At 38.7% G+C, this 25,083-nt stretch overlaps 1 protein-coding gene across 9 annotated transcripts in view; it reads right to left on the bottom strand.

Annotated features, from left to right (window-relative positions):
* The window catches only part of clasp2 (cytoplasmic linker associated protein 2), a 153,035-nt gene that overhangs the window by 50,403 nt on the left and 77,549 nt on the right, over positions 1-25,083 (bottom strand). For 7 of the 9 annotated variants that reach the window (XM_057827947.1, XM_057827948.1, XM_057827950.1 and 4 more), the window contains 12 exons: positions 24,947-25,039; positions 22,982-23,127; positions 22,774-22,909; positions 15,294-15,364; positions 15,162-15,221; positions 13,685-13,762; positions 13,424-13,591; positions 10,835-10,875; positions 10,512-10,676; positions 8,636-8,659; positions 8,395-8,412; positions 2,795-2,896 (listed from right to left, as the gene is read on the bottom strand). In XM_057827947.1, the coding sequence (XP_057683930.1) occupies positions 2,795-2,896; positions 8,395-8,412; positions 8,636-8,659; positions 10,512-10,676; positions 10,835-10,875; positions 13,424-13,591; positions 13,685-13,762; positions 15,162-15,221; positions 15,294-15,364; positions 22,774-22,909; positions 22,982-23,127; positions 24,947-25,039 (1,102 nt within the window). Of the gene's footprint in view, positions 1-2,647; positions 2,675-2,794; positions 2,897-8,394; positions 8,413-8,635; positions 8,660-10,511; positions 10,677-10,834; positions 10,876-13,423; positions 13,592-13,684; positions 13,763-15,161; positions 15,222-15,293; positions 15,365-22,773; positions 22,910-22,981; positions 23,128-24,946; positions 25,040-25,083 lie in introns of all 9 variants that reach the window. The other 2 variants (XM_057827956.1, XM_057827951.1) reach the window with 2 other exon arrangements.

Below are 25,083 nucleotides of genomic sequence, written 5' to 3'. Positions count from 1 at the left end.
CCTTTAACTACCATTTAGATGAATTTTACCACATAACAAAATTAAATGACATATTATACTGTACTTACCATCTGTTACGCAATTTAGGAAAAAAAACCCGCACTAGATTAGCGTTGAAATCACGTAGGTCGGGTATACTTTATTTGTTTTACTATGTTTAATTGCTATTTGTAATTGTTCCAGCAGTATTTATGAAGGAGTTAGCATAGGTTTTTGGGCAGTGGAACAAATTATTCGAATTATAATGTATTCTTATGGGAAAATCCTACTCCACTAACTTTAACTTCGTATGTAGAGGTACCAATGTATATGGACCAATACAGTGGTACCTCTACATACGAAATTAATTCGTTCCAGGACATGGTTTGTCAGTCGAAATGGTCGTATGTCGCGCAGGATTTTCCCATAAGAATACACTGTAATTCCATTAATTCGTTCCACAGCCCAAAAACCTACATTCAATCCTTAATACTGCTGGTACTATTACAAATAGCAATTACACAGCGCAAAACAAATACATTATAAATAAAAATCATAATACTACTAATAATAATTCCTGTAACAATGTAACGAATCGGGCTCTAATGTGGCAACATTTTTTGCTGTGCCTGAACGCACCACATGACTGACGTGTCAGAGAGAGGGAGCGGTGCGGTTGAGAGTTTACTTTTACTGTTTTGTTGACAACACAGTCGACTGCGGCGGACAATAGGCGTTTTGTGTTGGACAAACTCCGAAATAAATGATAAAAACCTGACAAAGCTGGCGATTTCTTTTGTGTTACCACAATAATAATTGTCACCTTAACTTATAAAGACTGGCGAATGGTTGTCGGAGGAGGACCGTGGAGATCGCAGAAATTCTCCGGCTGTATTGTTGAGTCAGTTCACGGATGCGTACCCCGCACTCATATTTTTCTATCATTTGGATCTTCATTTCAGTGGTAAGCATTACCTTTTTCCTTGTTTCACCACCTGTACCAACCTTTTTGAAACCTGTGTTGATTTCTCTCACAAGAAAATCCGCCGTACGTCCGTCTGCGGTGCTGTCATGTTGTCGTATTTCGAATATGTTGTCGGATGTAGAAACAAATGGCGAACGTCGGATGTCGAAAAGATCGTGTGTCGAAGCAATCGTATGTTGAGGTACCCTTGTAATTGTTATTCATGGCATGACATTCCCATTTGCGCAGCTCCATCTATTGGATACATAACAACCACTATTTCTAATACTACTACGAGTGCGCATTATGATGCTGTGCGCCTTTTAAATGAACATAGTTTTAAGAAAGGCCATTCATTTAAGGTGCGCCTTATAATCAGGGGTGAAAGTAGTGAGAATTTCTTGCCGGAACTCCCCGAGTTCACCACGGAGCCAGAATTTTTTTTTTTTTTTTAATTTATTCTTTCATTTTGGGGGGGAATCAAAACTACTGAAATGCATAGAAAACTGTTTTGGACAGTTATTTCTATAACACATACAAAAACGGATTTTCATTCAAAATTGTATTTTTATCAACGATTTGCAAAATAAAAGTTAACAAAAACAGCAATAACCCCAACCTACATCTCCTAATTTTTATTTTCCCTCATTTCCTCACATACTAAATGCCAAATTTTAACTACTTAAGAAAATAAGATGTATATTAAAATTGAAGTTAATGTAAATATTTATATTTTTGTGTGTGTGTTTTTTTTTTAATAATAAATATATAAGTTACATACATTCAGAAAAATAAGTACAAATGCCTTATATTTTGCAGAGTGAAATGGAATATATTTTGAAGATCGCGCAAACATTGACTTTTTTTTTTTTTAAATCATAAGGAAATGAATAAGTAGCCTAACATGAATGAACAAATATAAGTCCAAAGTGCACGTTGACAGTTAAGATGTTCTGAACCTCCGGAAATGTGGAAACGGATTACGCTACACAAGCCCTTTATTATGCTTGTTGTTAACACTTGTGTATGTAAGTTGGATGTTGGTAGATTGCTTTCTGCTTGGAGATAAAATGCATGTGTGGCAGCTTTGTATTTTTTTTTGTTTTTTTTTTTAAACATAGCGCTTTGACAGTTGCAGTCATATTTTCGGAATCAAGGCACCGTATACCGGAACTGCGTTCTGGCCCTGTATTTTATACCGGAACTGCGTTCCTGACCGTTCTGGCCCACTTTCACCCCTGCTTATAATCCGATGCAACTTATAGTGAAAAATACCGTAATTAAAAATTTAAAAAAAGCTCAAAAACAACAAAATTAGTGGTTAACCCATAAAAAAAAAATCTCTTAAAAAACTTGTTAAAATAAACCAATTTAAACTAAATAAACCAAAATGAAAACATATACAGTACATGTCAACACATATACACACTCACACACATAGCCCCTTATTATCCCCCCCCCCCCCAAACAACAAATTAAAACAATTACACATACCACTCTTTCATTAATTCATATCAAAGTGGTTTCCACAATCTCTTATTTTTTTATATGGGACCTCAGAGGTTCCACTGTGTTTATACCATATAAAAAAAAATCTTAGCACAAAAAACACCTGAATATGAGCTTAGCATGTGGGCCACTATTCCCACAATGGAACACTGTTACAAACACGCACATATATTTAGACATATGCGCAAGGAATACCTGGTGTGCAATCTGATTCGTCGGAACCTGAAGGCACAAAAACATGGCCACTGCCGTGAAGGTAGCAGATAGAGAAACCCAGCCAAGAAAACGCACACATACACACAGACTCGCACATAACAGACTACTGTCCGGGGGGGTACTTACGTTGTGACTGGGACACCATTTTGGTGCGACTGCGTCCTCTCGAGTCCACTTGGCTGGACACGCTGCTGGCGGTTGTCAAAGGCTGCTTGGTGCGTACGCGACCTGCGAGCAGGTAACACGCTTAGAAACGTACTCGAAACAATTTTTTTCAGTTAGCGTTAGCTTTAGCATGTACTCCACAAAAGGCGCACTTATAAAGCTGAGAAAACTAAAGCTGGGTAAAGTCAGCGCGAAGTGCAGAAGCCCCAGTTAGGAGCCAGAAAGAAATGTCGGGAAGGCTTTATAGGCGAAATGAAGTTCAACACTTATTTGCGTTGTGTTTTGGTTCAAAACGGAACGCAAATTCTAATTCCCAAATTGGAAAGATTCCTTATTTCAAGGGATAGGTGACAAGCCTAGTTGTGTTGAAAGCAACTGTCGCTGCTGTCCAGATGAGCTAATTTAAGGGGAACACTTTACTACATACATAGATGTCATCGAGTGTGCAAAACGTGTTGGATTGTTTGGGTCATTTTTTTTTATAGGATGCCATTTAGATGGAACAGAGTGGACACTAACAGAGCGGACATTTTGATCTAAAGTGAGCCCTTAGCTTAGCTTTGCTAGCATAATAGCTAACATAACTTAGCTTTCTCATCAATTATCTGCTATCATTTTAAAATATACCTTTTGAAATGATTCAATTCATTTCTTGGATATATACACTCACCGGCCACTTTATTAGGTACACCATGCTAGTAACAGGTTGGACCCCCTTTTGCCTTCAGAACTGCCTCAATTCAACAAGGTGCTGGAAGCATTCCTCAGAGAGTTTGGTCCATATTGACATGATGACATCACACAGTTGGTGCAGATTTGTCGGCTGCACATCCATGATGCGAATCTCCCATTCCACCACATCCCAAAGATGCTCTATTGGAGTGATATCTGGTGACTGTGGAGGCCATTTGAGTACAGTGAACTCATTGTCATGTTCAAGAAACCAGTCTGAGATGATTCCAGCTTTATGACATGGCGCATTATCCTGCTGAAAGTAGCCATCAGAAGTTGGGTACATTGTGGTCATAAAGGGATGGACATGGTCAGCAACAATACTTAGGTAGCCTGTGGCGTTCCAACGATGCTCAATTGGTACCAAGGGGCCCCAAGAGTGCCAAGAAAATATTCCCCACACCATTACACCACCACCACCAGCCTGAACCGTTGATACAAGCAAGGATGGATCCATGCTTTCATGTTGTTGACGCCAAATTCTGACCCTACCATCCGAATGTCACAGCAGAAATCGAGACTCATCAGACCAGGAAACGTTTTTCCAATCTTCTATTGTCCAATTTCGATGAGCTTGTGCAAATTATAGCCTCATTTTCCTGTTCTTAGCTGAAAGGAGTGGCACCCGGTGTGGTCTTCTGCTGCTGTAGCCCATCTGCCTCAAAGTTCGACGTACTGTGCGTTCACAGATGCTCTTCTGCTATCTTGGTTGTAACGGGTGGTTATTTGAGTCACTGTTGCCTTTCTATCAGCTCGAACCAGTCTGGCCATTCTCCTCTGACCTCTGGCATCAACAAGGCATTTCCGCCCACAGAAGTGCCGCTCACTGTTTTTTTTTTTCCTTTTTTCGGACTATTCTCTGTAAACCCTAGAGATGGTTGTGCGTGAAAATCCCAGTAGATCAGCAGTTTCTGAAATACTCAGACCAGCCCTTCTGACACCAACAACCATGCCACGTTCAAAGTCACTCAAATCACCTTTCGTCCCCATACTGATGCTCGGTTTGAACTGCAGGAGATTGTCTTAAACCATGTCTACATGCCTAAATGCACCGAGTTGCCGCCATGTGATTGGCTGATTAGAAATTAATTGTTAATGAGCGGTTGGACAGGTGTACCTAATAAAGTGGCCGGTGAGTTTATACCGTAGCTTTAACAGAGTGGACATGTTATGATCAACCATACTGAACAGACTTCATAAAACTGCAAAATCATATTTTTAATTTCATAAAAAAAAATAAAATTGCTGACCACAGTTGAATATTCTGCCACTGGTGTGAGATTATCGCTGGAGAGTGATTATCATTATTTCAATGGGGAATTTTCTTAAAGAGACACTATCATAACAGAATGGACAGTGACACTGGGGACGAACAGAAACCATTTTTTTTTTTTTTTTTTTAAATAAATTAAATATTTTAATTTGTAAGACAACAAATGATGAAAGATCAATAAAAGGTCAATAAAATCATAATTATTTTGATTTTTTAAAACTTATGCTTATTTCACACTATAACAAACTAGGGACATAGCTAAATTTCATAACCTTTTCTCAGAAGTAAACTACATTTAAAAAATTTTAATTTAGGAGCCTGTACCCTTGAATTACCGCAATTTCTGGACTATAAGGCGCACCTGACTATGTCCCCACCCACCAAATTTCACATGAAAACGGCATTTGTTCATTAATAAACCACACTGGATTATAAACCACAACTGTCCTCACTGTATTATGTGATATTTACACCAAAAGATATTAACCGTTAACACTTTGACTGCGGCGTCATAAGACTGTCATAAGTATGAAAAATGTCATTTGGCGTCATCTGGCAAATTATCTCAATGTTGAATGAATGTAAAAAGATCAGAGCTGGACATGAATGGAGTTGAAGAAACTTGCCTGTTGACACGTAACAACATCTGTCATAAGCATTCATTAACGCCCATGACAGTGTCATTGTCATAATCATGACAGTCTTATGACACAGCTGTCAAATACAGCGTTACCTATTAACCCAAATAAACCCACAAATAAGCCGCACTGGACTATAAACCACAGGATTCAAAATTAGACGGAAAAAGTAGCAGCTAATAGTCCGAAAAGTACGGTAATAATCAACAGTTATTGATAATCCACAGGAAAAAAAGTTGAATAAGGATTTGTCCAACCTAAGTGAAAATACAGCTTCATTTATGCTGGAGACACAAATGGCACCCTATAAAAAAAGAACAAAAAAACGACCAGTTTGCATTTTTTTGATGGGCTCAGTAATATGTAAAAAAAAAAAATAGAGGCAGCGAAATGACTAGGCATATGCATAGTTTGAAGGTATACTGCGCTTTTAAAAGTCTTGATATCAGTTACCGAAGAACCTTGCTTTTTAGTAGTAAGGGTAAATAAGTAGGGTTGTCCCATCACAAATTTTTGCACCCAAGTCACCTTATTTTAAGGATCTGCCGAGTTCCAATCTGATACATCTGCAACTTATTAATAACCAAGCAAACATACATTTCAGTTTTGTTTCTTTTGACAATATCCTAGTACATCTTGATTATTTTGTTGCTTTGTACTCCTCCAAAAAATATTAAAAACCCCCATCTTTTTCACACTATTCCAATCTTCTAAAAGTGTTGCGTAGTACAAAATATGAATTTTTTGTTTGTTTTGATTATATCTTAGTTTTATGGTTTGCAGCAAAAAACAAAAAACAAACAAAAAAAACCCATAACCATATGGCTTTGTAACTGTACAGACAGTTGACTGTTAATAGTCGTCTTGTGCCATTTTGTAAAGACATGGAACTGGTCAATTGGTAACTGAGTGCCCTGGACAAGATACTTATACTCTACAATAAGACCTGAACCTGGACAACGCCCATGTCCGGGCAACACTTTCAAGTCTGGATTTGTGGCGAATATCTGGGGAAGATTGCGGCCGCTGTGTCTGACCACACTCGAAGTTGAAGACATCGAGGATGTGTATCTTTTTGTTGCGCTGCTGGCTGCGATTCTTCTGCAGGGGCTCGGAGCCCACTTGATTCGTAGGATCATCATGAAAGTGCTGGAAAGCCAAAGGAAATAAGTGGAATTGGCCACTACTGCCGTCAGCGTTGTAGCTGGAGTAACAAGGCCGGTGATGATGTATTACAGGTGAAGAATGACCTAGCGGCATCCAACGCTGCCACAACCAGAATGGTAATGAAAATGACTACGGAGCTACGCAACTTGGAGATGAGTGTTCGTCGGAATGCAGCAAGGAATGAAAATTGCAACGAGGATTAAATCGACGAAAGAGGGTGGTGACCACGGCCTGCCATCGGTCCTCAGCTATTTCCTATCTTCTGGATCGAATCAACAGAATGAACTAACCTCTGAATTATGAACTAATCTATTGGATTTAATCAACATGACGAACAAATCGCCGCGATCGACAATGACTATTGGGAAAATGAACAATCAAGGGAAGGAGGGAAAAAATACACCTTGTAATCATTACACAATATGAAATGTCAAAATCGTTATTCGATAATTTCTGCATCTTATAGTATACTGGGGGCGGGATTCAATAAGCTCCGGCTTCTCCCGTCTGCCTTTTTCTTTTCGGGTTGAACTGAATGTAAACACAAATGAATGCTGTATGTTTGTTTGGATTTGTCACGCCTGAAAAGAAAAAAAAAAAAAGGGGGAAAAAACCCTTAAAAATCTTTTCACCCGATTTTTATCTTAAAATGTGCCCGATTTCCGATCACGTGATCGGATCAAGGACATCCATACTAATGAGCTATTTTTTGCAGCCTGCAATACGATTGGCCGCTTGAAAACTAGACTTATCAAGACTTAACAAGTATCTTAACCAACAAAGTGGATGTTTTTTCCTTTTATTTGTACGTTTTAATGAAAAATTTCCTGTGTTGTGTTTTACAGTGATTTTATGTTATGATAACCTTTGTTCAAATTTAATTTTTAAAAAAACAAAAAACTTTTATTGGTAACGGATAGGGATTAGATTCTCAAAATCAGGTGACTCGGGTGCAAAAATATGACACTGGGACATCCCTAAACACTATAAAGCCTGAGCAATGAATGGATTAATCACTCAGTTTCAAAGTGAGCTTGTTAAAAGTTAAGTTTGTTATTGAGATTTTTGTTTTTCCAAAAAGCAGAGATAAACATGGTGCCTGTAGGCATCAGGTAGCCCCCAAGGAGCACACAAGCAGCCCTCTTATGTTTTAAAAATAGCTCAGCGGTGATGCAAAATTCAAATTTTATGAGTAGAATATTTTTCTAAATTAAGTTTGGAAATCATTTTGACGATAACAAGTATTCCATATATTGTTCAATCTTTTTCAACGAGAAAAAAGTTTTTTTCTTTTAAACGATACATATCAGAGCTTTATTTTTTTATGTGATATTTTTGCTCAAGATTATCATGCGATGAGGAAAAAAGAGATCACCTCATGCCTAGAAATGAAAGCTCTATTTTAGATGTCACACCATGTGCCAAGGGCATCTACTTCTAAGTGTATAATGGCATGAACGGCAAACACCAAATCTGAATTTGCTGGATTTGAATGTGAAAGAGGCAAAATAGAACGCCCCTCCATAGCCAGAAGACATCTCATATGAAGCGAAGGTGCAATTAGGGCTGCAACTAGCAGGAAAAATCAAACGGTAAGCAAATTCTCAAACATTTTCGTGATTACTGAATTAAAACATATCATGTAAATAAAGCGTCTCAGCCCTAATTGCACACAAAAATCCTAAAATGACCTATACGAAGCCATTCTTCTAAACACAAAGCGCCAACAAACAATACTTTCCCTCTCTTACCGTCGTCTGACCAGGCTCCTGAGGACAGACACACAAGAAGTAAACATCTAACCCACCCACGGAACGCTACATTAACTTCAATAGCATTTGAATTAAGGCACAATTAATGAAGCTTGAAATCAGTTTAAGGGTATGAATTAAGATGCTAGTGTGATTAGACGGACAGCAGGGGGCGCTGTGTGGCCACACAAAGGGATTTTGAGTGGGTGAAGGGAAGAGGAGGAAGAGATGATGATCTTACCATCCGTTTTATCAGAGGCATCATCTTTAGAGGCGCGAGGGAGGATGGAAAAGAAACAATCAAGGGAAAGGCGGGAAAATTGAAAATAATTCAAAAAGTGAACGCAAGGATAAAAACAAAAATTAAAAGCCCAAAAAAGAGAAGAGAAAGGAGAAGTGTGTGTTAGTAACTTGAGCAGACATAGTGAAATTGACATTCAAACATGCTTTGAAAGATTGGCTGAGTTCGGAAACTCTCCCTGCCCACAATATAGCGCGCTTAAGCCATTTTGGAGTGCTTTTTGAATGTTTAGTGCAAGTTATCGCCTACATGATCACTTGGGGGGGAAAAAAATTACATTTTCATTATTAAGCTCTTTCAGTGTGTTTGACGATGACAGGTGTCCAATCAACATCTGTGAAGTTGGCCCCCCGTCAGGTGCAAATTTATAAAAAAAATTATGTCAATCGTTTGTATTTGTTTGTGCTACTATCGTTTTTGAGATATTTACAATTCTTTTATTGTTCAATCTGAGGTCAATCAGCCCCTAATTTTTGTGCTTCATTGGTGCTGTAAAAAATTTAGACATCACGCACTATTTACTGCAAAATGGACCCAAAGTGCTGCTGTTTGTTTGTGCTGTAAGATGTTTTTGTTTATGCTGGTATCGTTTTATATTCATTTCTAGTAATGACTTCATTCGCAGCACCTAATTAACTGCAAAATGGACCCAAAGTGGGACTGTTTGTGATGTAAATTCGGGGTTTCTACAGGTATAAGCAAATCTCATTTAATGCTTTTTAATGCCACTTTAAACTAATTTAATGACCATGCCCAATTGCAGTTTCATATATTGCCACTTTTGCAAGGCACTGTAAATCCTGAAAAAGTTTCATTTGTGCTGCAATCATTTTATAGATATTGAGATATTCGAGTGATGACGTCACAAACAAAACTTTTTACAGCAAAGAAATGATTGACATAATTTTAATATAAACTTGCTTCTGATAGGGTGCTAACTTCACAGAGGTCCGCTCATGTTCCTCTTTTCTTCCTCCTGCTGTGAATTTAAATGAGTTTATCATTAACAGATGTCCAGTCCATTTGAACTGAGGGTTGAAAGAAAATTTGTTCAGGTTCAAATGGATTGGATGTCTCTCACCGTCAATGGCGGTTAATGAGTACTATAACAGTGTTAGACAAAAGTACCAATACATCTTTCCTTTTTTTAAAATGGCTAGCTTAAAAAATGAATTAAATAAAATGCGTGGTTACTTAAGATTAAAAAAGATATTCTTACATTTTTTATTAAGTAAAAAAGGAAAACACTGATAACAGGAAGTGACCGAGAAATGCCCGAAATCAACAGGAAGTGACTGAAAATCAACAGCAAATGACCTGAAATGCCCCCAAATTGAACTCATTGACCGTCATCCACGGCCAGTTTGTTTGAGGTGGGAGGGATGGCAGTTAATATTCGTTCATTTGCTGCCATCCATCCCACTTGAAACGGACTGGACGTCTAGTGATAAACTCAATTCAATTCATAGCAGAAGGATACAAAGAGCTAGCATTTCTGGTTATCACCTATATAGTAAAATATTGTAGAATTATTTCCTGACCCGTGTATCGATAATTGTAATCGTGAGCCTTACATCGCAAATCGTATAGTGAGCTACCCAGAGGTTCCCACCCCTATAACGAGTCGTCACTTTTCAAATATGAAGTGTATTTTGTCATTTATAAATCCGTCAAAAGTCAAAGGTTCGAAACACAGCCAGTGATGACATGCAAAGCGCAAACATCAGGAAATGGAAAGGTTGGGGCAAAGAATTCAGGTTGCATCGCCCACGCTGCTTTCTGATCAGCCGCCGCCTCGGCTGACAGCCGCCCTTACCCAGTGAGGCGTAGGAACCGGGAGGTAGGCGGCTGGGCCCCTTTGGCGTCGGCGCCGCGTGCCGGTGCTTGGCCACGGCGGCGGCGTTGACGTCCACGTCGCTGCGGGAGCGCTGCAGGGAGGCCGCCGACATGGACGGCCTGCCGCCTTTTGAACCCGCGGGGACTGACGGGGTGTCGGGTGGAGTGGGAAGAAGGTCATGACAAAACACGTGCAGGAATCACAGTACAAAAATAAACTGATGGGATGCAAACGGGCATGAATATGAAAGGAATGATATGTGTGTGTTTTGTGTGTGTATTCCAGCATGTGGGCAGACTCACCTCGACCCGGTGCGGCCGACCATTTTGAAGACAGCGGCCGACTGTGCATGCAAGAGAATATAATTTTTAGGCAGTTGTTTAAGGCCACGTCGACATTAGGAAAAATAATGTCCTTAATACACTAATGTATGTACTGTACCTCTTGCCTGGATATTTTATTACACGGGCTAGTGAGCCAGCTTTGTTAAAAGCCAGATTACCTGGTCTAGAATAGCCACCGGCTATCTGTGTAAAAATTTGTGTAATTTTATTTTCTAATTTGTTATCCACTTAAATTAAAAAAAAGAAAAAAGAAAAAAAAAAATCAATTTTAATATTTTAGTATTTTATATTTTTTAGATATTTTTGTTATGTGAATTATTTATGATCATTTATTCTATTTATTTGTTTTTGAGAATTGATAGATGAATTTTGTTTTGTAAAATTCTTCCATACTATTTCGTTTCATGCGCAAAAAAAATGTGAAAGGGTTCTGAAAATTGGTCGTCAGAGAAATTGGTCGCCTTGGTTAACTATTACCGTATTGGCCGAATATAAAATGGCCCTGATTATAAGACGACCCCCTCTTTTTCAAAACTCAAATTTGAAAAAATGGCCTCATTCAAATCTTAATATCTGAACATTTAAATATGTAAACTAAAGTGCAATCACATTCGTAAATTAATGGCTTCTGGTTTTTGAAATGTAAATAAACCAATCTATTGTGATAAAACAACAAAATTGCAATAACTGCATTAACCATCAAAGTGAAGTCGAACTGTAACTGCAGTCTTGAAACAAATCTGAATAAGGAACAACATTGCAATAAAATAATGCAAACTGGTTAAAGAGCATATGACACGAGAAAAAAAGTCTAAAATGTCATTATTATGTGAATTAGAATCATATTTTGAGACGATTCGACTATATACAACAATTTAGCAAAGCACAGATGACGAGAAATTAGTCTTTTAATCTGCCGGTTAGCCACGCCTACCATTATAGGGCTTTAGCGTCCCCAACAGGTGGATGACGTCAGCGGTAGACTTGGCTCATCGATTTTACTATTCAGCCCATTGAGGGGAAATTATTCAGAACGAGGAAAACGCGACGAAGAAAGCCGCAAAATGTCATTGTTTCAGTCTCTCTACTCCAATATTTTTACAGGATATTCTTTTTACCCAAGTATTTTTCCCCAATAGCTATATAAATGGCTTGAGAAGGACCAGTCAGCCCGTTGAGGGGGAACTACTCACAACGAGGAAAACGCGACGAAGAGAGCGGCAAAATGTCATTGTTTCTGTCTCTTTACTTCAATATTTTTACAGGATACTCTTTTTATCCAAGTATTTTCCCCAATTGCTAAATAAATGGCATGGTCATGACAAATAACAGTCTTGTCCTGAATGGAATATGAAATAATAAAAATGCATTTATTCAGGACGACATGGCAAAATTACTCCATAATGGTCAAAACTGTCGACTTCACCTTTACTGTCGCACCTCCCGAACGATATTTTATGACACCTAAATCGGACATATGTCATTTCCCTTCCCCGGCTTCGGAGAATGTAAACAAACCAGAAGGCGTGACAGCTAGCCGACATGCTAACCCGAACTGAGTGATATTTCAAAGTCTTCAAAGCGGAAAATCACACATAGCTATCCTGGATTATTTGACATGACGACCCGGTTGTCGAATGTCTTAGCGGATCGGCAAACCGCCCGGCGGAGAGCAATTTACAGTTCGTTCCCCGGAGGAGGGTGGCTGCAGTTGTTGTGCAGCTAACGTGCTGCTGCTAATGAGCATTAGGAGAGCTTTTTACATGCCTATCAATGATCAAACGTAAGTAGTCCTTCATTTAAAGGAAGTTTGTAGTGTTTACTTTGTAATCGCTGTATTCGTATTTGACATAATACAAAACAAGATGTTTACTCACTTCATCGTAAGTCCAATGGTCCCACAGTAAATATCCACGGTGAATAGGAACCTTTTGAAACTCCAAAAAGGCGCATACGCCTCTCCCTCATACAGAATGATTTTTCCGCAGCCGTTTGGCTGGCGTGATGCGAAAAATAAACGTATTAATCCGCAAAATCAGCTGAATCCTTCGTCATCATACACAACAGTACACTGTAGCGTGAAGAGGACGTCTTCTACCGTACACGTCACAGCGCCCTCCTCCTTAATGCAAGACCGAAGCCGGAAGTCACTCATTTTCCTGGCGCGGGATTCAAAAAACTAAATAAATATAGCGATCGCTTCCACACACATCCAAGCGGTCCATATCATTCAGGAGCATAAAATACCGCGTGTATTATGAAATAAACATGCTTTTTCGTGTCACAGGCACTTTAAACTTGAGAGTAGCTGAGCTCTATCATGACAGAACATCCCTTCAATGTCGCCATCTAGCGTCGTGAATGGGTATAACGTCTAGACCGCGAATACAAGATGACTCCCACTTTTTCAGTCAATGCAAAAAACACCGTCTTATATTCGGGCCAATACAGTACTGTATTTTGAAATGTTCATTTACTTTTACATTACTGGAAAAGCTGCTTTTAGCATCTACTTATATTTCTTGGTACTTTCCTAATCTGTCTTACTTGAGGCTCTCCTGCGAGGACGACGACGAGCGGTCGCTCTGAGGCAGCGAAGCCACGCTACCCGAGCTCTTGAGGCACGACTGCAAGGTGCGCTGGTAGGACGACTCTAGCGAGTTGTACAACGCGTCCGCCTCCCCCGGGAAGTGGTTCCTCAGGCCCCAGTAGGCCCTGTTGGAAAGCGTGAGAGATAGTTGAGATGAGATGGTGAATGGAGTCAAAGACCGGTTTGTTCGAATGAAAACATATTGCTTTGCGGCTTACTTGCGGGCTTCTACTCGTGCCTCGGAGTCAGCGTCTCGAATTCCCTTCTTTATGCTCTCCACCAAAACGGCAGTGTGCCTGCGATAGAGGTTCTTAAGTTCATGATACTATAACAGTAAGAGTGTAACGGTATTTGTATTCATCCCGTACCGTCACGGTACGGTGCACGCAGTCAGATGGAAATTTTTGTTTGGTTTGGGGGGGAAGAAAAAAAAAAAATCAAATACATTTTTAAAATCCTTGTTGGACTTTGACTTCCTTTAGACCAGGGAGAGGTAGAGGTAATGCGCCAAAGCAAAACAAACAAACCAAAAAAAAAACATTACGGGAAAAAGAAGCCAAACCAAAACAGACAAAGAAGTTATCGTTGATCACTACTCGGAAAGTTATGGTGAATGTAGAGTGAGAACTACAGTACCAAATGCAGTACCAGGCATGAAAACGGGTCAGGGGTAAAAAAGGTGAGAAGGGTGTGGAGGAAATATGTTCCGGTACACTGAACAACTAGGGCTGTCCCAAACGACTAATTTTCTCCTGATTAGTCAGCTGACCATTTTTAGAATTAGTCGACTAGTCTAATAACCCCCCCCCCCCTTTTTTTTTTAAAACTAATTTTCCAATTAAATTTTTGATGACGCTTATTAATTCACAGAAACATTATGGAACACTGAAATTCTTTATTAAAGTACAAATAAACACGTAAATAACAACAATAAATCGCAAATAAACAATGAGGTGAAATGCTGATAGCATTAACTAGTGCAAAAGAATGGAATGTTAACAGATTCAGAACACTGACTTCGCCTTTCCAACATGATTCAAAACTAGAGATGTCCCGATCCGATATTTGGATCGGATCGAACGCCAATATGGGCAAAAAAATAAGCATCGGTATTGGATCGGCCGAAACGGAAAAATTCCGATCCAGACTTCCGATCCAGTTGTTTTTTTTTTTTGAAAGTCTGGTACGGGTTTTCCAGCGCAACGATTTAAATAATCCATTCCAGTTTTTGCTTTGGTTTCCCTGAACCCCGGTCCGCATTTTACGGCACACCTTCAACAAACTACATTACCGTCTCCCAATTTACCGAGAGACTATCGGTAAAAATCTCAGCTGTGTGGGATCATTTCACCTTAAAGGACGACAAAGACGAAAGGGCAGAGTGCAACATATGCCACAATAAAGTCAAGCGTGGTGGTAAAGCTGTAAGAAGTTTTAATACAACCAACCTAATCGAGCATTTAGCGAAATACCACCACAAACAATATAAGGAGTATGTTAAGAAAACCGAAGACAAAAAGAAAGGTCCTACGCAACTGACACTGGCAGAAACTTTTGCTATGTGTGACAAACTGGCACTCGACAGTCCCAAAGCCCAGGGCTTTCCTGTTGTACCGACTGTGTACCGTTACACCCCTATACAATAGTGTAATAATCCACACACACAACAAAAGACGGTCCATCGTCGATGCTCACCTCTCGAGCGAATGTGTCTGCCACTCTTGCAACAGGAGGTCCAAAAAGTCATAACAGCGCCTGAACAAGATAAGATATATTTTCTTATTACCATTCTGATATTTTTGGACACGCATATTGATATTGTCACACCTTCGAACAGCCACAGACTTAGATGTGCAGTTACTGGTTATCAAGGGGATCAGCCGAGGGACGTGAGTGTGCTGAAAGAAACACAAAGCAGTCCGGTCAGAATTCATAAATCAGGAAATCCTTATCTAATATTAGAGTATTATTCATCTAATAGTTGTTTATTTTTAACTCATATATGCCTAGTTTCCAAAAATGTAAATGTCTTCCATCTATTATTGTAGTAATATTATAGTAATATTATTTTCCCCAGGCCACAATTGACCACGCCAGGCAAATGAATGTTTCTTCGCCCATCCCAGTCAAAGCTGATTGGACGTCTAGCTATACTGACATTTATCCGATTGTTTAATTAATTGTCCAATTAATTGATTATAAAAAGAATTGTTAATTGCAGCCCTAATATATACTGTGATGAAAATAAGTATTTGAACACCCTGTCATTTTGCAAGTTCTCCCACTTAGAAATCATGGAGGAGTTTGACATTTTCTTTGTAGGTGCATGTCCACTGTGAGAGAGAGAATCTAAAAAGAAAAAATGCATGATTTTTATAACAATTTGTTTGTTTGATACAGCTGCAAATAAGTATTTGAACACATGTCTATCAGCTAGAATTCTGACCCTGAAAGACCTTTTAGTCCGCCTATTAAAAGTCCACTTCCACTCCATGTATTACCTTGAATCAGATGCACTTGTTCGAGGTCGATAGCAGCATAAAGACACCTGTCCACCCCATATAATCAGTAAAACTCAAACTATTAACATAGTCAAGACCAAAGAGCTGTCCGAAGACAGCAGAGGCAAAATTGTTCACCTCCACAGGGCTGTTAAGGGCCAAGGAGCAATTGCCAAGGAGCTTGGTGAAAACAGGTCCACTGTTGTGGAAGAAGCTAAATATGTCGGTCAATCTGAATCTGAGTGGAGCCCCATGTAAGATATCATCTTGTGCTGTCTCAATGATCCAAAAAAGTTTAGGTATCATCCCAGAACTACACGACAGGAGTTGGTCAATGACATGAAAAGAGCTGGGACCACCGTTTCCAAGGTTACTAATGGTAATACACTGACACGTCATGGTTTGAAATCATGCATGGCATGGACGGTTCCCCTGCTTAAACCAGCACAATTCAAGGCCCGTCTTAAGTTAGCCTCTGACCTTTAAGATGATGCAGAGGAGTCATGGGAGCAAGTTCAGTGGTTAGATGAGAGTAAAATAGAACTTTTTGGTCATAATTCCACTAACTGTGTTTGGAGGAAAAAGAATGATGAGTACTATCTCAAGAACACCATGCCTACTGTGAAACATGGGGGTGGTAGCATCATGCTTTGGAGGTGTTTATCTGTGCATGGGGCAGGACGAGTAAAGTGTATGACAGAGAGGATGACTGGGGCCCCTTTATTGTCACAGTTTGGGGAACAACATCCTTCCTTCAGTTAGAACATTGAAGATGGGTCGTGCCTGGGTCTTTCAACATGACAATGTCCCGAGCACACAGCCAGGATAACCGAGGAGTGGCTCCGTAAGAAGCATAACAAGGTTCCAGCATGGCCAAGCCAGACCTAAACCCAACAGAAAACCTTTTGGAGGGAGCTGAAACTCTGTTTCTCAGCGACAGCCCGGAAACCTCACTGATGGGTGGGCCAAGATCCCTCCTGCAGTGTGTGTAAACCTGGTGATAAAGTACAGGAAACGTTCTACCTCTGTAATTGCAAACAGAGGCTACTGTTCCAAATGTTAACATTCATTTTCTCAGGTGTTCAAATACTTAGTTGGTGCTGTATCACACATATACCGTATTGGCCCGGATATAAGACTCTTTTTTTTTGCATTGAAATAAGATTGAAAAAGAGGGGGTCGTCTTATATTGGCGGTCTAGACATTATACCCGTTCACGACGCTAGATGACGCCAGATATAATTAAAGCGATGTTCTGTCATGACAGTTCTCAGCTACTAGTTTAACCAGTTTGCATTATCTTATTGCTATGTTTTTCCTTATTCAGATTTGTTTCAAGACTACAGTTACAGTTAGAATTCACTTTGATGGTTTATGCAGCTATTGCAATTTTGTTGTTTTATCACAATAGATTGGTTTATTTACATTTCAAAAACCAGAAGCCATTCATTTATTAATGTGATTGCACTTTAGTTTACATATTTAAATATTCAGATATTAAGTTTCGAATGAGGCAAAATAACATGCTTTTTCTCTCAAATATGTTGTTATAATCATTTGTTTCGGATGTACTGTAATTATTTTCTGTATAAAAATTAATTTGGTGTTCAAAAAGTCTTTTTTCAAACTTGAGTCTTGAAAAAGAGGGGGTCGTCTTATAATCAGGGCCGTCTTATATTCGGGCCAATACGGTAAATTGCCAAAAAAAAAAAAAAAAAAATCATTGTGATTCTGGATTTTTCTTTTCAGATTATCTCTCTCACAGTGGACCTAAAATGAAAATTTCAGACCCTTCCCTGATTTCTAAGTGGGCGAACTTGCAAAATAGCAGGGTGTTCAAATACTTATTTTCTTCACTGTATATGAGTTAAATAAGTGCCTTGAAAGGGATTAAAATGCCAATTATAATTCTTGCATGAAATGAAATAATATTTGATATTTTTTAATACAGCAATGGCTTGACTTTCAAATTAAATCTCTTGTGACTACTCCCAAAGCTCCTATTTCAAAATTATTTTTCACCATTGACATAAATGGACCCACATTTGACCTGCTCAAGTGTCCCAAAAACACAAATGAAAATGTTTTTAATCAAGAAAATTAGTACTTTTCACTAATATTGTGTTTTGGTAAAACACAAACATTAACTGTAATGTAAAGAATTGAACTGTGAACCATGATCATTCATGGGGATGTTAAGTACTGTAATTTCCCGAATATAACGCACACTTTTCCCCCCCAAAATCATATTGTAAAATCATGGTGCGCATTATAAGCGGGTACATGGATGGAGACAGAAATATATATATATATATATATATATATATATATATACAGTGGGGAGAACAAGTATTTGATACACAGTCAATGGGAAAACCAATTGGCAGTGTATCAAATACTTGTTCTCCCCACTGAATATATATTAGGGCTGCAGCAATCGAATATTTTAGTAATCGACTAAAAATTATATCGATTAATCGAGTTATTGGATAAAACAAATATATTTTTAGGTGAAGAGTAATTATAAATATACATGAGAAAACAAGACATTTCATCTAATGTTGAACTATTTTCAGTCAATCAATGTCTTTATTTTCGATGTATATTGTTGAAAACAGCCAACAATTGCATCTCAGATGTAACTAGAATAAAAAAAGACTAATTCACTGCTTTCACACAAAAAAACTTTAGATCTTATTACAAAAAAAATATATATATATATATATATATATACAGTGGGGAGAACAAGTATTTGATACACTGCCAATGGGTTTTCCCATTGACTGTGTATCAAATACTTGTTCTCCCCACTGTATATATTATACCTAAAAATGCCGTTATGCTTGATAACACACATCACTTAAAAGTTAGGATTTTTTCCCTCGTTTTTCAATTGAATTTCTATTTGTGTCAAGCCCTTTTTAAGTTCTAGTTAAGTTTTAAGTTAGTCTAAACTGTAAGTCCTGATAGGATTTTGAGTTTTTGCAGTGTTCAAAATAAATGTATGCCAGCCTTTATAATATGTGTTATTATGTACATTTTATAGTTAAGAGTTTGTAATCATAGGCGGAGTTTTACATTTGTGGCACTGGGGGGGAGAAGCATGCTGAAGACTGAAATGAAAGTCAAAAGTTTGGACACACATTTTGCGTTTTATATATTTTCACTAATATTATATATTCTCACTGAAGACATCAAAACTATGAACGAACATGTGGAATGGCAAAAAAAAGTGAAATAACTGAAAACAGGTTTTGTTTTCTACATTCTTCAAAGTATCCACCTTTGAGGTGTCTCCAAACTTTTGGCCAATACTGTATATATATTATATATATATATATATATATATATACATACATACACATACATCTTGACACTGTTCGAGTTCAATCAACTGTTCAAGTTGTTGTTGGCAGCGTTTGAAAGCTCAGGTTTAAAGAAATTCTAAATATCCATCTTGCCTCCTCTGGTGTAGTTTTGGCTAAGCAAAGCAAAGGATAGTCTCCAAGGTGCAAGTCACGTGATCTGTTCGAAAAATGATTTTGACCCATTATGAAAACTTTACGTTGTAGGATTTTTGTTCATTTCATTAATTTTTGTTCTTTGTTTTATTGCTTTACAACTTTTAGAAACAACATTTTAACGGCTAGGTCTTTATTTCAAAGGGTAGGTTCAGAATTTTTTACATTAGGCTTTATCTTGGAATCAGCGGGGGATTAATTAGTCGTTGGAGTTGATTTTAGGGCTGCAGCTATCGAATATTTTAATAATCGAGTAATCGACTGAAAATTCTATCGATTAATCGAGTAACCGGATAAAACAAATATATTTTTAGGTGAAAACCAATTATAAATATACATGAGAAAACAAGACATTTAATCTAATTTTGAACCATTTTCAGTCAATCAATGTCTTTATTTTCGATGTATATTGTTGAAAACAGCCAACAATTGCATCTCAGATGTAACTAGAATTAAAAAAAAAAAAAAAAAAAAAAAAAGACTAATTCACTGCTTTCACTCAAAAAACTTTAGATCTTATTACAAAAAAATATATATATATCTTACCTAAAAATGCCGTTACGCTTGATAACACACATCACTTAAAAGTTTGGATTTTTTCCCACGTCTTTCAATTGAATTTCTCTTTGTGTCAAGCCATTTTTAAGTTCTAGTTAAGTTTTAAGTTAGTCTAAACTGTAAGTCCTGATAGGATTTTGATTTTTTGCAGTGTTCAAAATAAATGTATGATACAGGCTGTATTGGAGCACATTAGCACCAGTGCTACTTGGTGTTTTATCCAGCAATGACTACTGAGCTAAAATTGATAGTTAGCATGATTAAGTTTTTATTTTACACCCTCATCACTCCACAATGCTATGTTATGTTAAAGCCTGTATGTAAGACACGTTAGCCAAGCATCGACAGTGGTCATAATTAATAGAAACCTAGCCCTCCGCAGGGCTAACGTGACTTCAGAACAGGAACGTTAATCTTATTTATTAGCGCTTAGCGCTCTTTATTAGCGCTTAGCGCTCTTTATTAGCGCTTAGCGCTCTACTGCTTTAAGATGGCGGCTGTTTACTAAAGCTGCCCAGACGCGGCCGAGTCTGTCATTTAGCATCTAGTTCAACATACATGTGATCTCTATGAGACGCATGAGACGCTACCTGTACCAACGTAGCATCGTACGGGCTAGTATTTAGCAACGTCGGCGTCGTTTGTGGCGGCTGTCGGCTGCAGTAAGTTTTTTTTTCCCCCTTCTTCCTCTCCGCACGTGACAGCGCGTTGTCCCGCATTAAAAGTAGTCCGAGCAAAACGTGATGCTTAGAGCTGTCAAAATAAACGATTACTCGAGGTGAATAAAATTACTCGGATCAGTTTTTAAACTCGAGTTACTCGAGTTCCTCGAGTACTCGTTTCAGCTCTAGTTGATTTCAACAAATTTTGTGTAGTTTGTCAGTTATTTGTTAGTTTTAGGGCTCCGGAATGGCTAAGCAAGGGCGAGTCAATGGTGGTCGACTAATTAAACCCCCGGTAACTCAAAGATTAAGCCTTCTGTGAAAAACTCAATTAAACGCGATGACATTTTTCTGTTATTTTTTATGTTGAGGCAGCAAAAGGGAAAAAAAAAAAAATGGTAAAAAGTAACTGATAATTTACTTTTAAAGTAACTTAGTTACTTTGATAATAAAGTAATCAGTAAAGTAACTAGATTACTTTTTTGAGGTGTAATCAGTAATTAAATTACTTTTCTAAGTAATCCGTGACAACACTGATTGGAGCACATTAGGGACCAGTGCTACTTGGTGTTTTATCCAGCAATGACTACTGTGCTAAAATTGATAGTTAGCATGATTGAGTTTTTATTTTACACCCTCATCACTCCACAAAGCTATGTTATGTTAAAGCCTGTATGTAAGACACGTTAGCCACGCATCGAAAGTGGTCATAATTAATAGAAACCTAGCCCTCCGCAGGACTAACGTTACTTGATCGAGTGACAGTAACGTTAATCTTATTTATTAGCGCTTAGCGCTCTTTATTAGCGCTTAGCGCTCTACTGCTTTAAGATGGCGGCTGTTTACTAATGCTGCCCAGACGCGCCCGAGTCTGTCATTCGTATCTAGTTCAACATACATGTGATCTCTATGAGATGCATCAGACGCTACCTGCTACCAACGTAGCATCGTGCGGGCTAGTATCGTGCGTGCGTCGTTTGTAGCGGCTGTCGGCTGCAGTAAGTTTTTTTTTTTTTTTTTTTTTTTTGGCTTCTTCCTCTACGCACGCGACATCAGCGCGTTGTCCCGCATTAAAAGTAGTCCGAGCAAAACGTGATGCTTAGAGCTGTCAAAATAAACGATTACTCGAGGTGAATAAAATTACTCGGATCAGTTTTTAACCTCGAGTTACTCGAGTTGCTCGAGTATTCGTTTCAGCTCGACTATATGTTATATATATTTATAAACCTATTTTTTTTATTGACACGGCCAAGTTGTGTTGAAGAAACGTATGCGCCGACCATTACGGTACGTGACGTCACCATTTTGTTTTGGTAATACTTCACTCTGATCGGCCGAATGATTTCGTCTGTGTTAAATTATCCTTTTTTTCACACTTCATAAAGCACAGAATTTAGTTTCTTGAACTCATTTGAGTCAACGTTTATTGCAGCTCCGCAACTCGGACCATAACAAACGTAACAACACAGACTTCCTGTGTGTGTCCGTCAACTATATATGTCCCTGGGGAAACTCAAACCCAAATAACAATAGTTTCTATTGTTACTGTTGTGTCGACAGCGATGAGCTTTTCCGGATTTCCGACTTACGTTCTCACTTTCATTTTACCGTATCAATCCATGGAAGAAACATTTATTCATCATGATGAAATGAGCCTTTAAAAAAAAAGTCACATCTGTTTTGTTTTCTCTAGATTCCTGTAAGTTGGAGAAGTTGTCAAATCATATTATTACCGTAAATGTTTTGAATGACCAATATGTTATGCTTGTGCTATGTTTCACGAGTCAGTAAAATGACATTTCTGTATCTATACACGAGCTCTGTTTTCTTGTATTCTTCTATTTATTGGTGCTAAAATTAAGGTGCGCATTATTAATGGGTACAATAATTTCCCCTAGATTTTACAAGTAAATTTGGGGTACGAATTATACACGGGTGCACCTTATATTCGGGAAATTACGGTAGTTAGCGCTTGAAACTCCCAATTTTTGCTTGCACCTCGAAACTAAACAAAAAAAAGTGTGAAAACAAAATCAACCACTGACAGTATTGTAAGTGTTATCACCTTTATAATGATGCGAATAGCGGAGACGCCGGAGGTGGCCATGACTTTGGCACAGTTGGGGATGAGGTTGAAGAGGACGGGCACGATGGCTTCGGCGCCGTGGTCGAATTTGTTGCCCAGCACGGAAGAGAGATGGCTGTACATAAAAACACTATTATCATCATCATATTTTTATAACTATACATCAGTGAAGGGAGGTGACACTCACGCCACGGTGATGCATGCTTCTCGGACCACTTGGGATCGCAAGTCCTTGGCGGAGAGCTTAAAGGCTCCATCCAGGAGGCGGAGGTGCTGGTAGAAGCAGTCGTAGGAAGTGGCGCCAGCCACCAGCAGGGAGCGGATTTTCTTCATCTGGGGATAGAAAATAACATTAATACACTATGCCGTGAAAATCTGCCATCAGAGAGATCATATAAAAGCAAAAACTAGAGCTGAATCAAGTGGTGTGACAATATATCAAAAAGGTGATATACAGTGAGGAGCAGAAGTACAGTGGGGCAAATAAGTATTTAGTCAACCACTAATTGTGATAAATATGGGGCTGAGATCTGGAGACTGGCTCGGCCACTCCAGGACCTTGAAATGCTTCTTACGAAGCCACTCCTTTGTTGCCCTGGCTGTGTGTTAGGGATCATTGTCATGCTGAAAGACCCGGCCACGTCTCGTCTTCAATGCCCTTGCTGATGGAAGGAGATTTTCACTCAAAATCTCTCGATACGTGGCCCCATTCATTCTTTCATTTACACAGATCAGTCGTCCTGGTCCCTTTGCAGAAAAACAGCCCCAAAGCATGATGTTTCCACCCCCATGCTTCACAGTGGGTATGGTGTTCTTCAGACGCAATTCAGTATTCTTTCTGCTGCAAACACGAGAACCTGTGTTTCTACCAAAAAGTTCTATTTTGGTTTCATCTGACCATAGCAGACGGGCCTGGACGTGTATATATAAAACTATAACATTGACCGGATGAGTCTTTCTCCCAGGAATACTTTAACAATTTTAGCTCTGTAGCATGATGCATTGTCATCTTGGAAAATGAAAATCCTATTTTCAATTGAACGGATAAGAAAGCTGTCGAAAATGTCAATGTAAATTTGTGCATTTATTGAACATTTAACCACAGCCATCTCCCCAGTGCCGTTGCCTGACATGCAGCCCCATATCATCAAGGACTGAGGGAATTTTGATGTCTTCTTCAGGCAATAATCTTTGTAAATCTCACTGGAACGACAACAAACAAAAGTTCCAGCATCATCAACTTGTCAACAGTCAAGAATCTGCATTGGACAAGGTGATGATGCTGGAACTTGTGTTTGGTGCTGTTCCAGTGAGACTTTAAATGGCCCAAAATTGCCTAATTGCTTGGCATTGACTGCCACTGACAGCCATAGACATTCAATCCGTTTGAAGTGGGAGGGATGGCAGCAAATGAACGCATGTTCACTCACTGTCACCCTCCCAGTTCAAATGGATTGGACGTCTACTACTGATAAACTAATTCCAATTCACAGTAGAAGCCTGTTTTTCTGTTAACTAGTTGTTTGTACAACATCCTAGAATGATTTCCTGGCCAATGTGTCGATAATCGTTGGATCGCTATATCTTCAGATCATCGTTATCATGATCTTTGTATCGCAAATCGTGTCATATCGTGAGGTACCAAGAGGTTCCCACTCCTAATGCATATCGTGACAGGCTTAATAATTTTCAAGACTTTTTAAGGTGTTATTTTCAAATTCATAAATTCAATGCTTTAAAGACTTTTAAGACCCGTGGCAACCCTACTTATAATGACTTTGGTATACTTGGTTAGGTATTCTATCCTTGAGAAGTTACTCAAAAAAGGACTAGGTTTTATACAGGCGTATAAAAGCTTGATCAAGATTTTCTCATAACGTGAATAAATACCTGAATGACGGTTAGTCTAATACGGGGTGTGACTGAGAATGTGTGTCGGTTTAAACCGTTTCAATTTTTTTGTGTTGCTAAGCATGTGATTGCTGCGAACACGTGTTCATATGTTGGAAAGCTACATCAACTCCCTACGTGCTCTTTTTAGCCAAGTGACATAAATCTGGCTTCAAATCTGACACCCATTCTTGTCAATTAAAATATTATTTTCAATCAGTATGATCTTAAATGGTACATTATAGTCAGGTTTATTACTTACAGCGTTGGCCCGCTGGTCCCAGTCATGCTTGTCATCGGAGCAGATCTCCCGGATCTTGTTGAGGTTTTCTTCCAGATCTCTGCTGGAATAGATCTGTGGGAGAAAGATTGAAATACTCATAAACGCGAATAGCTGGC

Source organism: Corythoichthys intestinalis, chromosome 22 (assembly GCF_030265065.1).
Source record: "Corythoichthys intestinalis isolate RoL2023-P3 chromosome 22, ASM3026506v1, whole genome shotgun sequence".
In the NCBI taxonomy this organism is placed as follows: domain Eukaryota; kingdom Metazoa; phylum Chordata; class Actinopteri; order Syngnathiformes; family Syngnathidae; genus Corythoichthys; species Corythoichthys intestinalis.
Note: the sequence above shows the minus strand (reverse complement) of the source record. Positions and strands in the feature narration are given on the sequence as shown.